The sequence below is a fragment of the Sardina pilchardus genome, chromosome 19 (genome assembly GCF_963854185.1).
Source record: "Sardina pilchardus chromosome 19, fSarPil1.1, whole genome shotgun sequence".
NCBI classification, from domain to species: domain Eukaryota; kingdom Metazoa; phylum Chordata; class Actinopteri; order Clupeiformes; family Clupeidae; genus Sardina; species Sardina pilchardus.
In genome coordinates, this window is record NC_085012.1 from 8,324,476 (window position 1) to 8,339,936 (window position 15,461).

Consider the following 15,461-nt stretch of genomic DNA (forward strand, 5'->3'; position numbering starts at 1 on the left):
ACAACCACACAACCACACACACATACACACACACACACACACAAAGCAACACTCACGATATTCTGTTGACTACGGCATCTTCATCTTCCTGGTCATCTGTGGATGGATACTCAAAATCAGACATTGCAATGTAGCACACATCACAGGATATGGATAATTACATCAGGTACAATCTACACTCTGTCCAACTTAGAATAACAGATGTGTACCTATGTGGACATCCCCTCAGTGTGCCCAACCCTCTGTGTAATAATCTGGTCAAATTCATAAATGCATGGGCACAATTAGAATACCAAATCACCTTCCGTTTCCATGACTGCAGTTTCAGTGGATCTAAACAAACTTTCGATAGGACTGCACATAGACATGTGCTATTATTTCTAGCTCATAAATCATTTTTAAATGTAGGCTATAGACGTGTTTTACTTGCTAGGCAGGAGCTTAGCTACATAACATGGATTCCCTGTCAGGTGTAACAGTAATAAACAAAATGCCATTGAAAATTTCACGTCTTATCAAAGGCAGGTGGCTCTTAAGAGTGACAGTTGTTTTTGCCTAAAAATAAAGCCAAGACACGCCTGGGAATTGTAAGGATTTTAACCGCTGGCTGTGAAGTTATGTGTCTTCTATGGAGAAAACCCATGCTAAAATAAAACTCTGTTTTCATGTTGATATGAATATATGCTGTAGTTTGTGATTCTTACAGTGCAGAAAAAGTATACTAACGTCATAGAAACATTTAAAAATAATTGTAACAGATTACAAAAGTCACCGCTATGGCTACCACTACGGTTAGACTGATTTGTTTACATCCAGTGAAACAGCAATCTTTACAATCACTAATCTTTACAACACCACGTCATGGCTTCAGTGTTCTATTATTCTACTGCATTGGCAGTGACAAACATGCTCTTACAACCATTCAGAGAAGTCTTTGTGTGGGCTACAAAGGCACAGTGAAAGACGAGGCATATTGGCACATATTGTCCACTTATAAACAGCAGTATTAAATATAAACGTATTAAAAATAGAGACTATAGAAAGCCGGAGAAAAAAAAAATAGACGAGATCCAGAGAAAAACCCAGAAGCAGTTCCCCTCGCTCTCACAGTGTGTTTCCTCCTTCAAAGTCACAACACACCTGGGAGGGGAGGACAGTAGTGCCTCACCTTGGCCAAATAACCTGAAACCGAGAGATGCAACCCAGATTCCAAGCGGACTGTGTTTCCGCAGGGGATAGGTGAAGTGCAGTGATCTACTTTTTAAGCCAACAAGGGTGACCTGAAGTCGCTAGTGAGGACTTCAAGGAGTTTAATTTTTTTTTTTTTTTGTGAAGTGATGTTTTCTCTTGTGTATGTTTGTGTGTTTTTTGTTTTTGTGTGCTTCGCATTAAGACTCTCTAGAGCAATGGTTCTCAAACTTTTCACAGTGAGTACCACCTTAGAGAACAATTGGCTCTCCAAGTACCACCATTATGACCAGCATTAAACTACAGTCGCGTAGGCCAATTTAAATGTATTTCACATCGTACTGTTTTGCATTGTTTCATTTTGGGGGTTTTTCCCCAAGAAAGATAAAAACTAGTTTAAATTTAAAGATTTTTCATTACATATGTTCTATATGTTATGTATCATTTGAAGTGATTATTTTGTCTTCACGAAACAAAACTTCTTGGAGACTCCCAGAGTACCACAACAGAAAGCCACCAGTGGCACCCTTGCCACAGTTTGAGAAATACTGATCTAGAGCAGATATACGACATGGCTTGTGGAAGGAAGTGTGGTTTGGGTGTGGGTGTACAAGTGCCATCTGCGTGCTAAAGGGCCACCTACCACTTTTTCTCTTGTAGCGGGTGATGATGCAGTAAGACACAATGTACAGCACTGCAAAAAGAAGGAAGCAGATCTGCAAAGCAAAGAGGAAACAGGAAGTGAGAAGAGCCACAGGTGCCATCGTTAACTGCCATAGTATCTGGTCGAACCAGGTCATGAGTATGCTTGGTATGTGCATGAATAGTGATGGGAACCTTTGCCACATATACTGTATTACCCCCAGAGAGGGAGAGAAAAACATACTTATCCACAGTTTCCAACAAAAGATGATACATGTGAATATCATTTTATTACATAACATTATTACAGTGCAGTTACAAACATTATCTCATTACTTAACACTGTAATATTACGGTATAATTACGCTGTAACTACACGTCACAGGCATTAAGCGGATGAAATGTGAGTGATGCGTTATCATCATGTAGGCTAATGCAAGGGCAGCAGGAGGTCTGGGAGATCTTGTGTTCTGCACAGGCAGGGGTATTTTGAGCGCAGATTTTGACAGCACAGATGGACGGGTGGGGGGGGCACCTATGGAGCCTGTCAAGCCAATGAGTCATGATCAGATTACCCCGACTCAGGCCTCAAGGAGACGGGCACTACTGTTCTGCCAGAGAGGCAGCATCCCAAGTCTCAAGTCATAAACATACTGTACAAATGCAAATCAGGGGGAACCATCAATGCTAATGCTTGACATTAGTGAGTATGCAGGTAATATACCTGACAATAGTGCATCTTATTCAAACTTAACTTTGCAAAAAGCAAGCACTGATCGCAACAGCAGAAAATTAAAATATGTTCATCCGAATCTATTAATGAACGAACTGTAGTAGAGACAATTTCTTTGTGAAACAGATATCAAATTCGGTGATGGTACAGTGACACCTAAAATATCCCAGAATCCCAACTGTCTGTCCCAGCATACTGTATATTTCATTAGCTACAGTAGTGCACAGTTTCTGAGAGCATGAGAAGTGACTCAGCCATTTTTACAGTCTGACAGTTGACATACCACTGCACTGACTGGAATAAGTAGTATGCATATGTTGTAGGAATTGATTGCTGAAAGGAAATCTCTTCACGACTTAACTCTTTGGACAGCGGATGCCTAGCATGTAGGCCTGCATGGATCTGCTCAGTAATTCTACTATAACTTAAGCATATGTTGTCTTACAATGACCATATGTTGTCCTCACACTACCATCCACAACATTAGCCACAATGCCACACTGTGTGTCACCAACAGAAGCCAGGCAGCTTCTCCTTCCTCAAGTAAAAGTTTAAAGAATTTCACACCCCATTGTGCATAGACAGAGCCATGCACATAGCAGTTTTCCTGTTTGGATGCTTTGCATAGCATCCTCATACACAGCGCTCCTAAGATCACTGATAACAACGGCCATGTAGCCTATTTGGTTATTTGGTCTCGAACAGGTGTAAAAGATTGAATTTTCCACGGCAGTTGACTAAAACCTTTGAGGGCTCTTATTATTTCATTAGTCTTAATACCATTTTTTCTCACAACGATGAATCTTTGCTATAACACAAAATAGGCTTATTATAACATAACAAGATAGGGTGAATGAATTAATGAGTGAAAGAAAGAACATAGAAAGAAAGAACAGGGCTATATATCTGTAGTACATGCTACAAAAAAAAACCAATCTGTGCTATGGATGGTTACCAGTTTATCACCAATGACACCGTATCTTACACGTGTGACCTACACGTGAGGTGTTTGTAAATGTATACCAATAATAGAGATTTTGTGGATTGTGCTACAAAACTATCAACCTCTGTAGCACCAGTGATATGAACAAAAAAAAGTTAACAGACAGCCCTGAACCTTGCCTGATTGTTGTCAAAATACCCACATGCACTTTCAGTTCATGAAACAACTGTTTCTAAAACCTTCACTTCAATATCCTAACTGCTGGTGATGACAATTTACTTGACAGGGGTGTCTGAGAGGTATGCTGGCATCTCAAATTACTAGCAGCTTCTCCTCACACTCAGTATTCCAGGACACATCGCCACATAGTTCTGCTGCATGTGTGTGGGCTTGCTCTGCTTTTTGCCCTCTCTAAAAGAGTCCTTGAAGTTCTCCAACTGCCCTGGGCATAGAACGCATCTATTTTTTGGGGAGCAGGTGAAAGATTCTGGCTGCTATTTATAAAGCGAGAGTGTGTTCATTTGCTGTCACATGCCATGTGATGCGGGATGAGGGCTTTGATATTTAGGCCCAAGACGCATTTCACTTTACTGAGGAAATGGAGTGAAGGCCGAAAATAGCAAGCCCACCAGGGTAGTTTCTCTAAGAAGACAGGTTTAAGCAGTGTTCGCCCACAAGTTAACATGTTAACTAGTCAAGGAAACAGATAATGGGATTGAAGTGTCAGCAACTGTAAACAAGCCATCAACCTCGGCAGGGTGTTCATTGATGCTCGGGGCTTGGTTAATACGTGTCATGCAAGAGCGGACACTGGAAACTAGACACTGGAAACTGGACACTGTCTATTCGATGAACAGACTAAAAAACATATCACTAACGATTCTCACTAGGCCTACTTCAATTATGGCTTAAACAGATGACACATCTGCTTGACAATAATCTAGCCTAATATATAAAAGCCACTCCAAATAGATGTACCATTCTTTAAGCGACAGTATTAAGTATTTGCAACTTCCCACAACACAAACGACACTATGACCGCTGCAAGTCAGCTGTGTGTCCACAGTGTGAAGTTGACGTGTTGACAGCTAGCTTGTTGACACACACAAATCTATAGGCTACATTAGAAAAATATGATAGCTAACTGACGTTAAGTAATAGCAATAACTTAACGAAGAGATAGTCACAACTAATGTTAATTCAATTTAAACAACTAGTAGCTCAATCAGCAGGGAAATGTCTCAATAAATGAAAGAATTAACTTACTGAATGTTAACGTTATGTAGTCAGCATTCTGACAACAGGCTAACATGTTACAGTACGTTAGACATATAAGGACAAGAGGCAATTATCGTTGCAGATTATTATCTTGACATACCAAAAGCTACGCTCAGTATCAACATTAAACATTGAGCAGCAAAAAAGCATGACAGCATTGCAACCATATCACAGCACAGATTCAAAGACATCACACAGCTAAAATGCTAACGTTATCTTTGCCAACATAACAGCTAACTTTACCGTCAAAATTCTCAAGAAAGTTAGGTGGAGAATGTCCAGTGTTATAGTAGTTCAGTTATATGCAGTTACAATACAAATGCAGTGTGGCGCGGTCATATTTAACGATACGACTGTTCACAAACCCAGTTACACTGTTAGCCTTCTAAGTAAGGATACCATTAGTTAGCTACCATTTGATGATACCCTTCTGTTTTCGCCTTCGTGTGAACGCAGCCAAAGTTAGCTGACATAGCTTATCAGCTAACGTTGACTGGCTAACTGCTAGCAAGCTTAGCTACTTACAATGTATTCCCGAACTTGACTGTGGAAATTTTGTTCTCTGATGGTAACATCGTCGTCTTCCATTCTTCATATTGAATATACGCATCACTTACTCATAAAACTAAAATCAACATGGTCTTATAAAATATGTTTCTTTAGCAATACTGGGTTAAATGGTTGACAATCGCCCCTAAACAATCCGTTACCAACATTAGCAGACGGCTCATTTGCTCTGTTTTGCGCCGCCAGAGAAACGACTCAAAATAAATGACATCATCAGACCACGACAACAAGAAACGCCCAACTGTTGTGAACTAAGAAGCAATAAGGGCCGGAATAGTTTCCGTTTTACTCTAGAAATTAAATTTGATGAACTTGTGCCACAAAGTACAAGATCAGTTTTGAATAGTTGGTGTAATGTAAGATTCGATGGACACATTTAAGCTTACATTTTACATATATTGGTTGACGGCGATTACTCTGAAGTTGTGCTTGCTTGACATCCGGAAATAACATGAGAGGTTAATGTCGTTGACTTCAGTTGTGTTGGTACAGTGATGGCGGCCTCCTTACTTGCACACATGTCTTACATATTCTCTCACAGCAATTGTTGTATTGGCCAGTAATTGCCGTTGTGGTGGCCTCTAAGCTGTTCTCGTGAGATACTTATTTTATTCTAACTCAGAAATACCTTAATTGAACTACAAACAGCATCTGTTATATTGCATTTTGAAGAGGGGACACGTCTCAACTAGTTAGCTAGGCTACCTGACATAGCTATCGTAAACATGAAACCAAAGGGAAGGCAAGGCAAAAGGAAGGGAGGTAAGTTTAATTCTGACGATAAACTACAGCGGTACATGACATCAGTTAAAGATTATGTTGATAGTAAAGGGAGTGTAACGAGTACAGATGATGACCAACGGTATAAACGTGTCATGAAGAAGAGTCGAAAAGAGATGCGTAAGGAGAAACGCAAAATGAAGAAAGCTAATAGAGACAGTTATATGAGAAATTCGCCGACCACGGATGCCAATAAGGTGCAACTGGGCATAAGTAATACACTTAAATCCGAAAAGAAACAAGACAAAACTGTGAAAGTCGAAACCACTAAAGCCACTGAAGGCACCAAGCTCTCTCGAAATGTTGGTAAAAACAAATCAGACCAAAAAACTGAACAACCACATGTCGACTCAAAGGACATAATGGCCCAGGAGAGGAAACAATACGAGTTTAAGCTAAACGAAAGGAATAAACAGGCTTTAATAGATGCCAACGTCGAGGAAGACAGAGAAATTAAGAAACTGGAGAAACTTCTTGGACTCAACAGGAGAAGGAATAAACAGACTCTTCCTCAGTCTTTTGCTGAAGATGGGCTTGGTTACATTTTAGGGGTTTTGGATTCAGGTGCTGGGGGTATGGACGACAGTGATGATGAAACTGGTGCTGCCAAAGCAAAAGGTGACTCGGAGAACCCAGAGGACAGTGAATCAGAAATGTCAGGAGATGAGGATGATGTTGACAGTTTAGTAGATGGCCTTCAGGATGACGAAGATGAGGATGAGAATGATGATGATGAAGAAGAAGAAGAAGATGATGATGAAGATGAACAAGAAGAGGGAGAAGTAGAAAGGATGGATACCATTGAAGAGGAAGATGAAGAAGAAGAAGAGGAGGAGGAGGAAGAGGAACGTGAAGAAGAGATGGAGAAAGACGATCCAGATGACACTAAAGGAGATGACAGCGACGTTGAAGAAAATCTCCGTTCAGAGGAACAGAATACATCTGAAGAAAGTAGCAAAGTTGTAAGTAGTTGTAATTATTTCTCACTTTGCAAGTATTTACAGGTTTGTAAGTTATTATAATAAAACCTTTGTTTTTGTGAAGGCCACTCTGCCATCAGGAAAGTACATCCCCCCTCAACTAAGAGGAGCTATGGACAGCAAGCGCAAAGCTGAGCTGGAGAAACTCAAGAAGACTGTCAAAGGTCTGGTGAACAGGTATGCTAAGGAGGCTAGAGCTACATTATTTACCTCCGCCGAGGAGGTATATGTTTTCATCGGGGACCGGCGTCTGTCTGTCTGTCTGTCTATTTGTTTGTTTGTTTGTTTGTTTGTTTGTTTGTTTGTTTGTTTGTTTGTCTGTCTGTTTGTTAGCAAGATAACTCAAAAAGTGATGGATGGATTTCGATGAGTTTTTCAGGGAAGGTCAGACATGACCCAAGGAAGAAACGATAACATTTTGGGACTGATTCGTAATTCTGACGGGATTCCAGAGGCATTTATGTATTTAGCTTAGTCGTGTAATGGCATGGTATGGCCACGTGGTGGCGATCTGAATAGTTTCGGTGCAAATGTATGACAACCTAGGAAGAACAATGCAGGCGGAGGTAGCTGCGCTCTCGGAGTGCTTTTCTAGTTTGTTATGGAACTGTTCTGTCCAGAGATGCCTCATCACTCTCAATTGGCTATGTCCTTAGAATGCCTTGAACTGTTACTTTGAACCCTAAAATGTCCCATGTCACAGAATGACTAGACACATTATATTGTATGACTAAATTGCAGCGATATGTTCTTGTGTGATGCATTTACTTAATATCTTTAAAATTGTTGTTCTGTTTGTCTTTGTCACATACAATTATGCAAAACTAAAATGTAGTGAAACGTTTAGTCGCGTAATGTGCATATGAGCAAAAGCGCACAGTACATAAAAAAAAATATAAGAAATATTTTAAACATGCAAGATAAATGTGACAAATGTGACGTGTACAGCATTGCAAGTGGGTTTAGCCGGAGAGCTAGATGTAGACATGTAGATACATGTAGATGTATTGTCTTGTACCGTAATTTCCCGATTATTAGCTGCGGCTTATACATTGATTTAGCAAAATTTCTTCAGCTATGAGGTTAATACAGGGGGGCAGTTAATATAGTGTTAATATGGTTTTGTTTCTTTTAACTTGCATAAAACACTGTCCTGCGGCTTATACACAATGCGGCTAATATGCAGGAAATTACTGTAAAATAGTACTTTAATGACAATGTGATATCTCTGTTGCTATTGGTAGACTGAGCGAGGCCAACCTGGCATCCATCAGTGGACAACTAGAGGAACTCTACATGAGCAGCAGCAGGAAGGACATGAACGACACCCTGACTGAAATTCTGCTGGCCGCCTGTGTCTCTCCAGCCCTCATGCCCGACAGGTACTGACTTCGAAGCTGCAGCTTTTGATCTGTTTTCTCTTTCTAGGTGCAGGGATGCAGGGGCAGGATGTATTACTAAATGTGAAGGAAAGTGAGGAAGTAGGAGTCAGGAAGGAGGACAGTTGATCACCTCAGACAGCAACAATAATGATAATACATTTTATTTATAATGCACTTTTCATCACTGATCTCAAAGTGCTACAGATTAAAAACAAAAATAAGATGAGCAGTTTAATGAAAAAGAAAAGGTTTAAGAACATCGAAAGGGGACCAAAAGCTTTGCTAAAAAACACCATGTGCTTGCTTACTTGACCAGTACAAATGCTTGCGTTCCAATTCTTATGTAGTTTTGTTAATGATGGAGAGTTTGTACAAAGCAGCAGATGTGTTTAAACTATCATACATTGTTTAAGGTATGCTACAAGATGTTAAGGTATTGATGCTTTGGTCTTAGTGCATAAGCAATGGACAAAAACTGTAATGTTCGACTTTGCCATCTGGTGTGTTTTGCCATGATGCTCATCTCATCACACACACACACACACACACACACAATAGACTTATGTGTTCACTGGATATAGTGTCTGCTTATAGAATTCGAACAGTTATCTGCTGAAAAGTACTCGCTGTTGTCTGGTTGGGAGGCCAGTCAGTGGACACTGGTGGCCTTGTCTCTCAGTGGACTCAATGGGGACTGTGTCTTTATAGAGGAATGTGTCTGTCAGTAGAGGGTAAATGAGGACAGAGTCAGACAATTATAAGAAATACGCTTTTTAAAAACGTAACAGCTGGTAAAGATATGCTCTCTTTAAAACTCAACAGGCTTCTCATGGAACACATCCTACTGGTCAGCGTGCTACATTACACCGTGGGCCTGGAGGTACGTTTTGTCCCAAGATGGCCATGTTTTAAATAGCAATAATATAGGTTTAATCATTCATTTTTTACACATTATACCATGCTCAGTATGCAGTACACAATGTACACACTTTCAAGGAATGGATATTCATTTATTTCATAGGTAGGGGCACAGTTCCTGGAGACGGTGGTACGCAAGTTTGATGAAGTCTACAAGCTGCCGAGAGAGAGCAAAGAGTGCGACAACCTGGTGGCAATGGTGGCTCACCTCTACAACTTCCAAGTGGTGCACTCCGTCCTTATCTTCGACATTCTCAAGAAGCTGCTCGGGGCCTTCTCAGAGAAGGACATTGAGCTGGCGCTCTTCCTTTTGAAGACGGTGGGCTTCGCTCTCAGGAAAGACGACCCTTTGGCCCTGAAGGAGCTCATCACAGAGGCCCAGCGCAAGGCCAGCGACGCCGGCGCCAAGTTCAAAGATCAGACACGGGTAATAAAGATAGAGAGGCTTTTTGCTTTGCTATCCTTTGAGTACAGGATATGAATACTAATAAGTGCAATACTGTTGTTTATTTGTTTACTACACATACTGTGATGCATTATTGTTAAACCTTGAGTGGGTTTGTGTGCTTCATTATGGCCTGTGCATATTGCACCATTTTTTGTCTTCCACGATGGTCTTTTACGATTGACCATGTCAGACTAGGTGATCAGAGAACCACAAATTCTTGGCGCATCTTGGTCATAACATAGGCTACATGATCTTCTAATGTGACCAATCTATCGTAGCTGTCTTGTTGCGTGTCGTCACAGTGTCAGTGTCAACACAGGACTTGTAGGAGAATCCCCAGAAAGTCTGACATTCTAGACTTTTGATTGTGGAGTCGTGGAATGTCGCAGACAATAAATCGCTGGTCGTTGAATATTAGTACTTATTAGTACACTTATTAGTACATTACAAGACACATTCCTCCTCCGTTGTCCTTACCGACCGTTCATATTTGGCCATGACACTGTTGTTGGCTCTGACAAAATCGGCTAAAATCACATAGGCCATAAGTATAGTTTTGTCTCTTAAGACAATTCCCCACTTAAAGCAGGTTAATGAAATGTGTAAAAAAGAACATCTGTCCACTGGTTTCGATAAACTGTATTTTCGTTCTTCATGTTTAGTTTTCCTCATACCCTCATTGCTGATTTGTGGGCTTTCTGTTCACATCTAGGTGCGTTTCATGCTGGAGACAATGATGGCCCTGAAGAACAATGACATGAGGAAGATTCCAGGTTATGACCCAGAACTTGTAGATAAACTCAGGAAACTGCAGAAGACACTGGTGAGTGAAACCTGTGTTTGATTACTGTATTGATTGTGGTAATAGTTATTATAATATAATAATGAAATAGGCAATTTTAAACTGTGGAGTGTAGTAGACTGTGAGCTTTTTGAGCACTAGAGGGCAGTGTGGTTCCACTTTCACCGTGTCTTTCCTTAGACAGCCCAAGAGCCACTAACAAATGTCAAAGCTACAATAACGCTGCCAGTCAGCCAGTTTAATGAATTTCTAATTGATTCACCTACAGTGTAGCCAATAAAAAGTCCAACCAGAAAGGTTGATGTGATGTATTAATGCTTTCCCTCTCAATACAATATGATAGATACGAGGGAAACCTGATAGTGAATGCTTAAGTATCTGCGTGATCATGTTTTTCAATGTTTATATTATCTTTACAAATGATTGTCATTGAATCGATTCTCAGTGTGTTAAGTTTGCTATGGATGTGTGGACATCCATGATGATTCTCTTGCAATTACTACCACTGGCAATAACTTTAATTTCCTTTTTTTTATATATATAGAACTCTCCTATGGTTTTAACACATTGCCTGTTGCCAAGACTGCCTCGTCATTACTTAACTCATGTGATTTATTAACGGTAGCTATTTCTGTGTGCAGATCCATCGCACTGCATCAGGCAGTGATGTGAAGCTGAGGGTCTCTCTGGAGAATCTTCTGGAAGCAGATCAGGTGGGACGTTGGTGGATCGTTGGTTCATCGTGGAGTGGGGCGCCCATGATTGGGGCCCAAAGTAGCAAGACATCACAGCAGCCCTCCTCTGCAGGACAGGTATGTTCTCCGTGAGTTTTTAAAGGGACACTTCACCGATTAGCATTAAGCTCTGTATCTTTAGAAAACCAGTCATGTTTTTGAATGGTCGTGCATCATTCCCTCAGTTTGCCTTGAGATGGGAGAAATATGGATTTCAATGTCGGACTTCCTGCTTTCAGTGATGTAAAAATCATCATTTTACATAATTTTTACATCATTGAAAGCAGGAAGTCCTATTCATGGGTTTCATTGAAATCCACTGAGGGAATGATGCACGACCATTCAAAAACATGACTGGTTTTCTAAAGATACAAAGCTTAATGCTAATCGGTGAAGAGTCCCTTTAAGTAGAAAGATACATAAACCAAAATAGTGCTTTTACATTTAGACATTCACAAATGTTTTAGGGTAGGTTTCACCTTAATGAAGTTCTAGGCTGTGTGTGGTTGAACGATTAGTATAGGTAGGCTGTTTTATTGTTATGTTTATTGATATATTTCATATATACTTTCAGTGTTATACAGTGGATACAACTTGATTCTCTGGTTAAAACAATGTAGTGTTCATTGCTGTATGAATTCCAGTTAAAGTGATATGGAATGCATTGTGTCTCATCCGAATGTAACACAAAAAGCAATTTTGTTACATTATGGCAATGATGCATTGTATGGGTTGGTTGGCAACTCACCATATAGGCTACTGGCCTGTTATTTACCTAAAAAGGGGTCAGATACAGCAGGTCTAGTTTTATCTTGAGCACAATCCAGTATTTGTTCCTCTGTCTCCAGTTTAGCACTAAGGTCCTGGAGTTGGCTCGGAAACAGAGAATGAACACTGACATCAGAAGGAACATCTTCTGTGTCATCATGACTAGCGAAGATTACCTCGATGCATTTGAGAAACTTTTAAGGTAAGCTGTTGTGTGTTGTCTTCCTTATATTTTGAAATCTAGTAGAATGTCAGTGATGGTCATGAATTAAGGTCTTTTTTTTCTGTAATCCTTACTTTGTATAAAAATGCATTGTTGATGCAATTTTGACTAGTTGTTTTGTCAGATTAGCAAACGTCTTAAATGGGAAATGTTTAAAAAATGAAAAAGTTGTTACAAAATATATGACCAAAAAACATATTGTGGCTCTAACTTCACCTGAAGTTGTTGATATGAGAGGTTCATGTGATCCTTCCCTCTCTTGCTCAGGCTCGGGCTGAAGGATCAACAGGAGAGGGATATAGTGCACGTCCTCATGGACTGCTGTCTCCAGGAGAAGACCTTTAATGGGTTTTATGCCGTACTGGGAGACAAGCTCTGTTCTCACGACCGCCGCTTTCAGGTACACAGAGAGCTTGGCTCACAACTGCTGTCATACTTGCTGCCTCTCATTGGCAGATTTATCCCATCGCTGTCAATCTCGGTCTTAATATCTTATTGCTTCATTTGTCAATTCGATCAATCAGCGAGAAAAGTTGCAGACAAATCAGGGTCTACCGAAAGGTCTAGTTTTATGGCTTGTTGCAATGATTAAAGTTTAAGACCTAAAATAATAAATAATATATTAAGACATAAAAATGGTAAGTTCTATCTGTGTACTGTGTGCCATTTAAACAGCATTACTCTCATAGTGTCCCAGTGTCAGCTGTTTAGAATCGCTGAATTGGGAGAGTTAATCAATATCAATATCGAAAATACACTGAGAATAGAGCCATTCCCAGCCTACATAAAGGGTCTCGTCTGAGTAGAGGTGTGAGTCTCTCTCTCTCTCTCTGTCTGTCTCTCTTTCTCGTCCCCTGTTTTAATTTTGTGTGTTCTTCACACCACCCCAACAAAGGCAACAACACCCCCACCTTATTCTTTCCCCACCTCCACTGTGATATCTGATAAGCATTGTCCTCCACCGACTGCTTCTAAAAGGCTTCCCTGTATTACTGGTGGAAGTGAGGGAAGTTTGCTTTTCCCGACCAAAATGAGATGAAGGTGTTCTCCCTTGTAAAACAGTTTCTGGTAATGACACCTATTATAAATGATTCTCGTTTCTCACGGTGTGAAAGAAACCAACCGTGAGTTCTTATCTCGAGGTGTTAATTTAGATAAGATGATAATGGGCATTTACAGGCCATCCTCTAATGGCAGATATCGCAAAAGCCTCAGCCAAAGCAGTGAAGTGGATGTGGCTGAGCTGATAACTTTATAGTTTATGAGTGTTCTGATGTTCTAATTGATGAGTGTCCTTTTCCAGATGACCTTCCAGTTCAGTCTGTGGGACAAGTTCAAGGAGCTGGGCAGCCTCTCCAGCACCACCTTCAGTAACGTAGTCCAGCTGGTCACTCACTTCCTGCAGAAGAAGAGTCTCTCTATCTCCATACTCAAGGTGCAGCCCTAACGCCTCTTTAATGAGTGGTTGTGTGTGCATGTGTGTGGTACTTGTGGTGGTACTTGTGTGTGGTACTGGTGTGTGCGTGTGTGCGTGTGCGTGTACAGTTGTGGCCACAAGTTTACATGCACATGCAAAAGTTGACTAAAAAGAGGCCTTTCTTTTTTTCTATTTCACAGGCAATTGAGTTTGGGGAACTAGACAAGCCAAAGGTGAAGTTCTTGCGTCAGGTTCTCACTAAACTCCTAAAGGAGACAGAACCAGAAGATCTGATGAACATATTTGGAAGGTATTGATATTGATTTTTGTGAATTTGCTTCTACATCTACTCTTTCTATTTTATGTTCATGTTGAGACATAATGAGTCCTTGCTTTACCAAAAATACCATAATACTCATCTGCTCAAACTTCAAATAAATTTGATTAGCTCCTGTATTGGCGGCTTTGACCAGTGCATGAGCTGCAAGGCTAACTGTCAGCAAAAGGGCTAATCATTGCAGGCATTGCCATAGATTCAGTTCCCTCTTTGTTTTTTGTCTTTCCAGGATCTCGGGAATTCCCAAGCTTGGAATGCTTCGGGAGGGCTTGAAGCTTTTCATCAGTCACTTCCTACTGAAGAATGCCCGGTCGCTGGGGAATGCCGAGCAAGCCCGACTCCTGACCGAGCGGGCAGAAGTAGCCACCAGGGCCATGGAGGCCGCCGAGGCCAAACTCAAACTGTAAAACATGTCACACCCAGCCACCCACCCACCCACAGACAGACACAGAGACTCTCACAAGAGCTAAAGAAAAGAGACCCTGTTCAGGCTGTCTTTCATCCATCGAGGACATAGGAACAAAGACAACTGTTTACCCAAACGACCTGTTAAGACACTCTAGAAAACAGTTCTTATGGCTCTTTTTTTTACAATGGGGGAATTGAGGAGTGTAAATAAAGGAAATTGATTTTTTTTTTGTCCTATAACTTTATGGTAAAGACCATATCTTTTCAAATTGTATAATACATGTCAAATGTCATCTGACATGTAGTATATTCATTTTGCAGAGTTGTAGTATATTCCTTAAGTTTTATAAGGAAATGCATTGATTTTCTTGGTCAAGGTATTGACCCCTTACAATATTGACTCCTGTTAGATATGGCTTTCTGGAAGTGTGTTTTTCTGTACTTATATTGAAATGCAAAAATGTATTAATATTTTTAGATATGTTTTATTACATTGTTGTGCATACATTCATTGCTGTGAATCACCTGATACAATGATACCATGATTCAAATAGAAATATCTGATAAAACACCCCTCATTTTGATAAAAGTCTGAAAATATTTTTTGGCCAAGGGTGCACATCATGTCTTATGGCCTTAGGACTGTTTGATAGAATACATTCCATATGAATGTAGGAATGTATCTAGGTTTACAAATGGTCTTGTCCTTTATTATTAGTATCAGTGCCCTTCTAGATTCTGGAGAGTGGCCTACAGAGGCCACTGGAGAACAGCTACAAGATAAAGGCCTTAAAGGTAGCTCAGCCCGAACAGAACCCACATTGATTTTATAAGTGCTTTCAATACAACCAGCCCCCGTAAGACATGTCTGGTATGCGATTTATACCTCTTTTCACGTTTGCTTTATATGCTC

General features: G+C 40.4%; 2 protein-coding genes across 2 annotated transcripts in view; one reads left to right on the plus strand and one right to left on the minus strand.

Annotated features, from left to right (window-relative positions):
• Window positions 1-5,505, minus strand: part of lmbr1 (limb development membrane protein 1) — a 53,306-nt gene extending 47,801 nt beyond the window's left edge. Inside the window, exons 1-3 of the mRNA XM_062521261.1 lie at window positions 5,310-5,505; window positions 1,832-1,904; window positions 57-96 (exon numbers count right to left, since the gene is read on the minus strand). Of these exons, the coding sequence (XP_062377245.1) occupies window positions 57-96; window positions 1,832-1,904; window positions 5,310-5,372 (176 nt within the window). The 5' untranslated portion in view covers window positions 5,373-5,505. The remainder of the gene's footprint in view (window positions 1-56; window positions 97-1,831; window positions 1,905-5,309) is intronic.
• Window positions 5,506-5,852: 347 nt separating this feature from the next.
• Window positions 5,853-15,245, plus strand: nom1 (nucleolar protein with MIF4G domain 1). Its single transcript, XM_062521567.1, has 12 exons — window positions 5,853-7,093; window positions 7,176-7,288; window positions 8,356-8,493; window positions 9,316-9,373; window positions 9,515-9,838; window positions 10,572-10,682; window positions 11,303-11,473; window positions 12,244-12,365; window positions 12,654-12,786; window positions 13,690-13,821; window positions 14,004-14,113; window positions 14,370-15,245. The coding sequence occupies exons 1-12, from the start codon at window positions 6,077-6,079 to the stop codon at window positions 14,545-14,547; spliced, it is 2,607 nt and encodes an 868-aa protein (XP_062377551.1). The 5' UTR covers window positions 5,853-6,076; the 3' UTR covers window positions 14,548-15,245.
• Window positions 15,246-15,461: the final 216 nt, after the last annotated feature.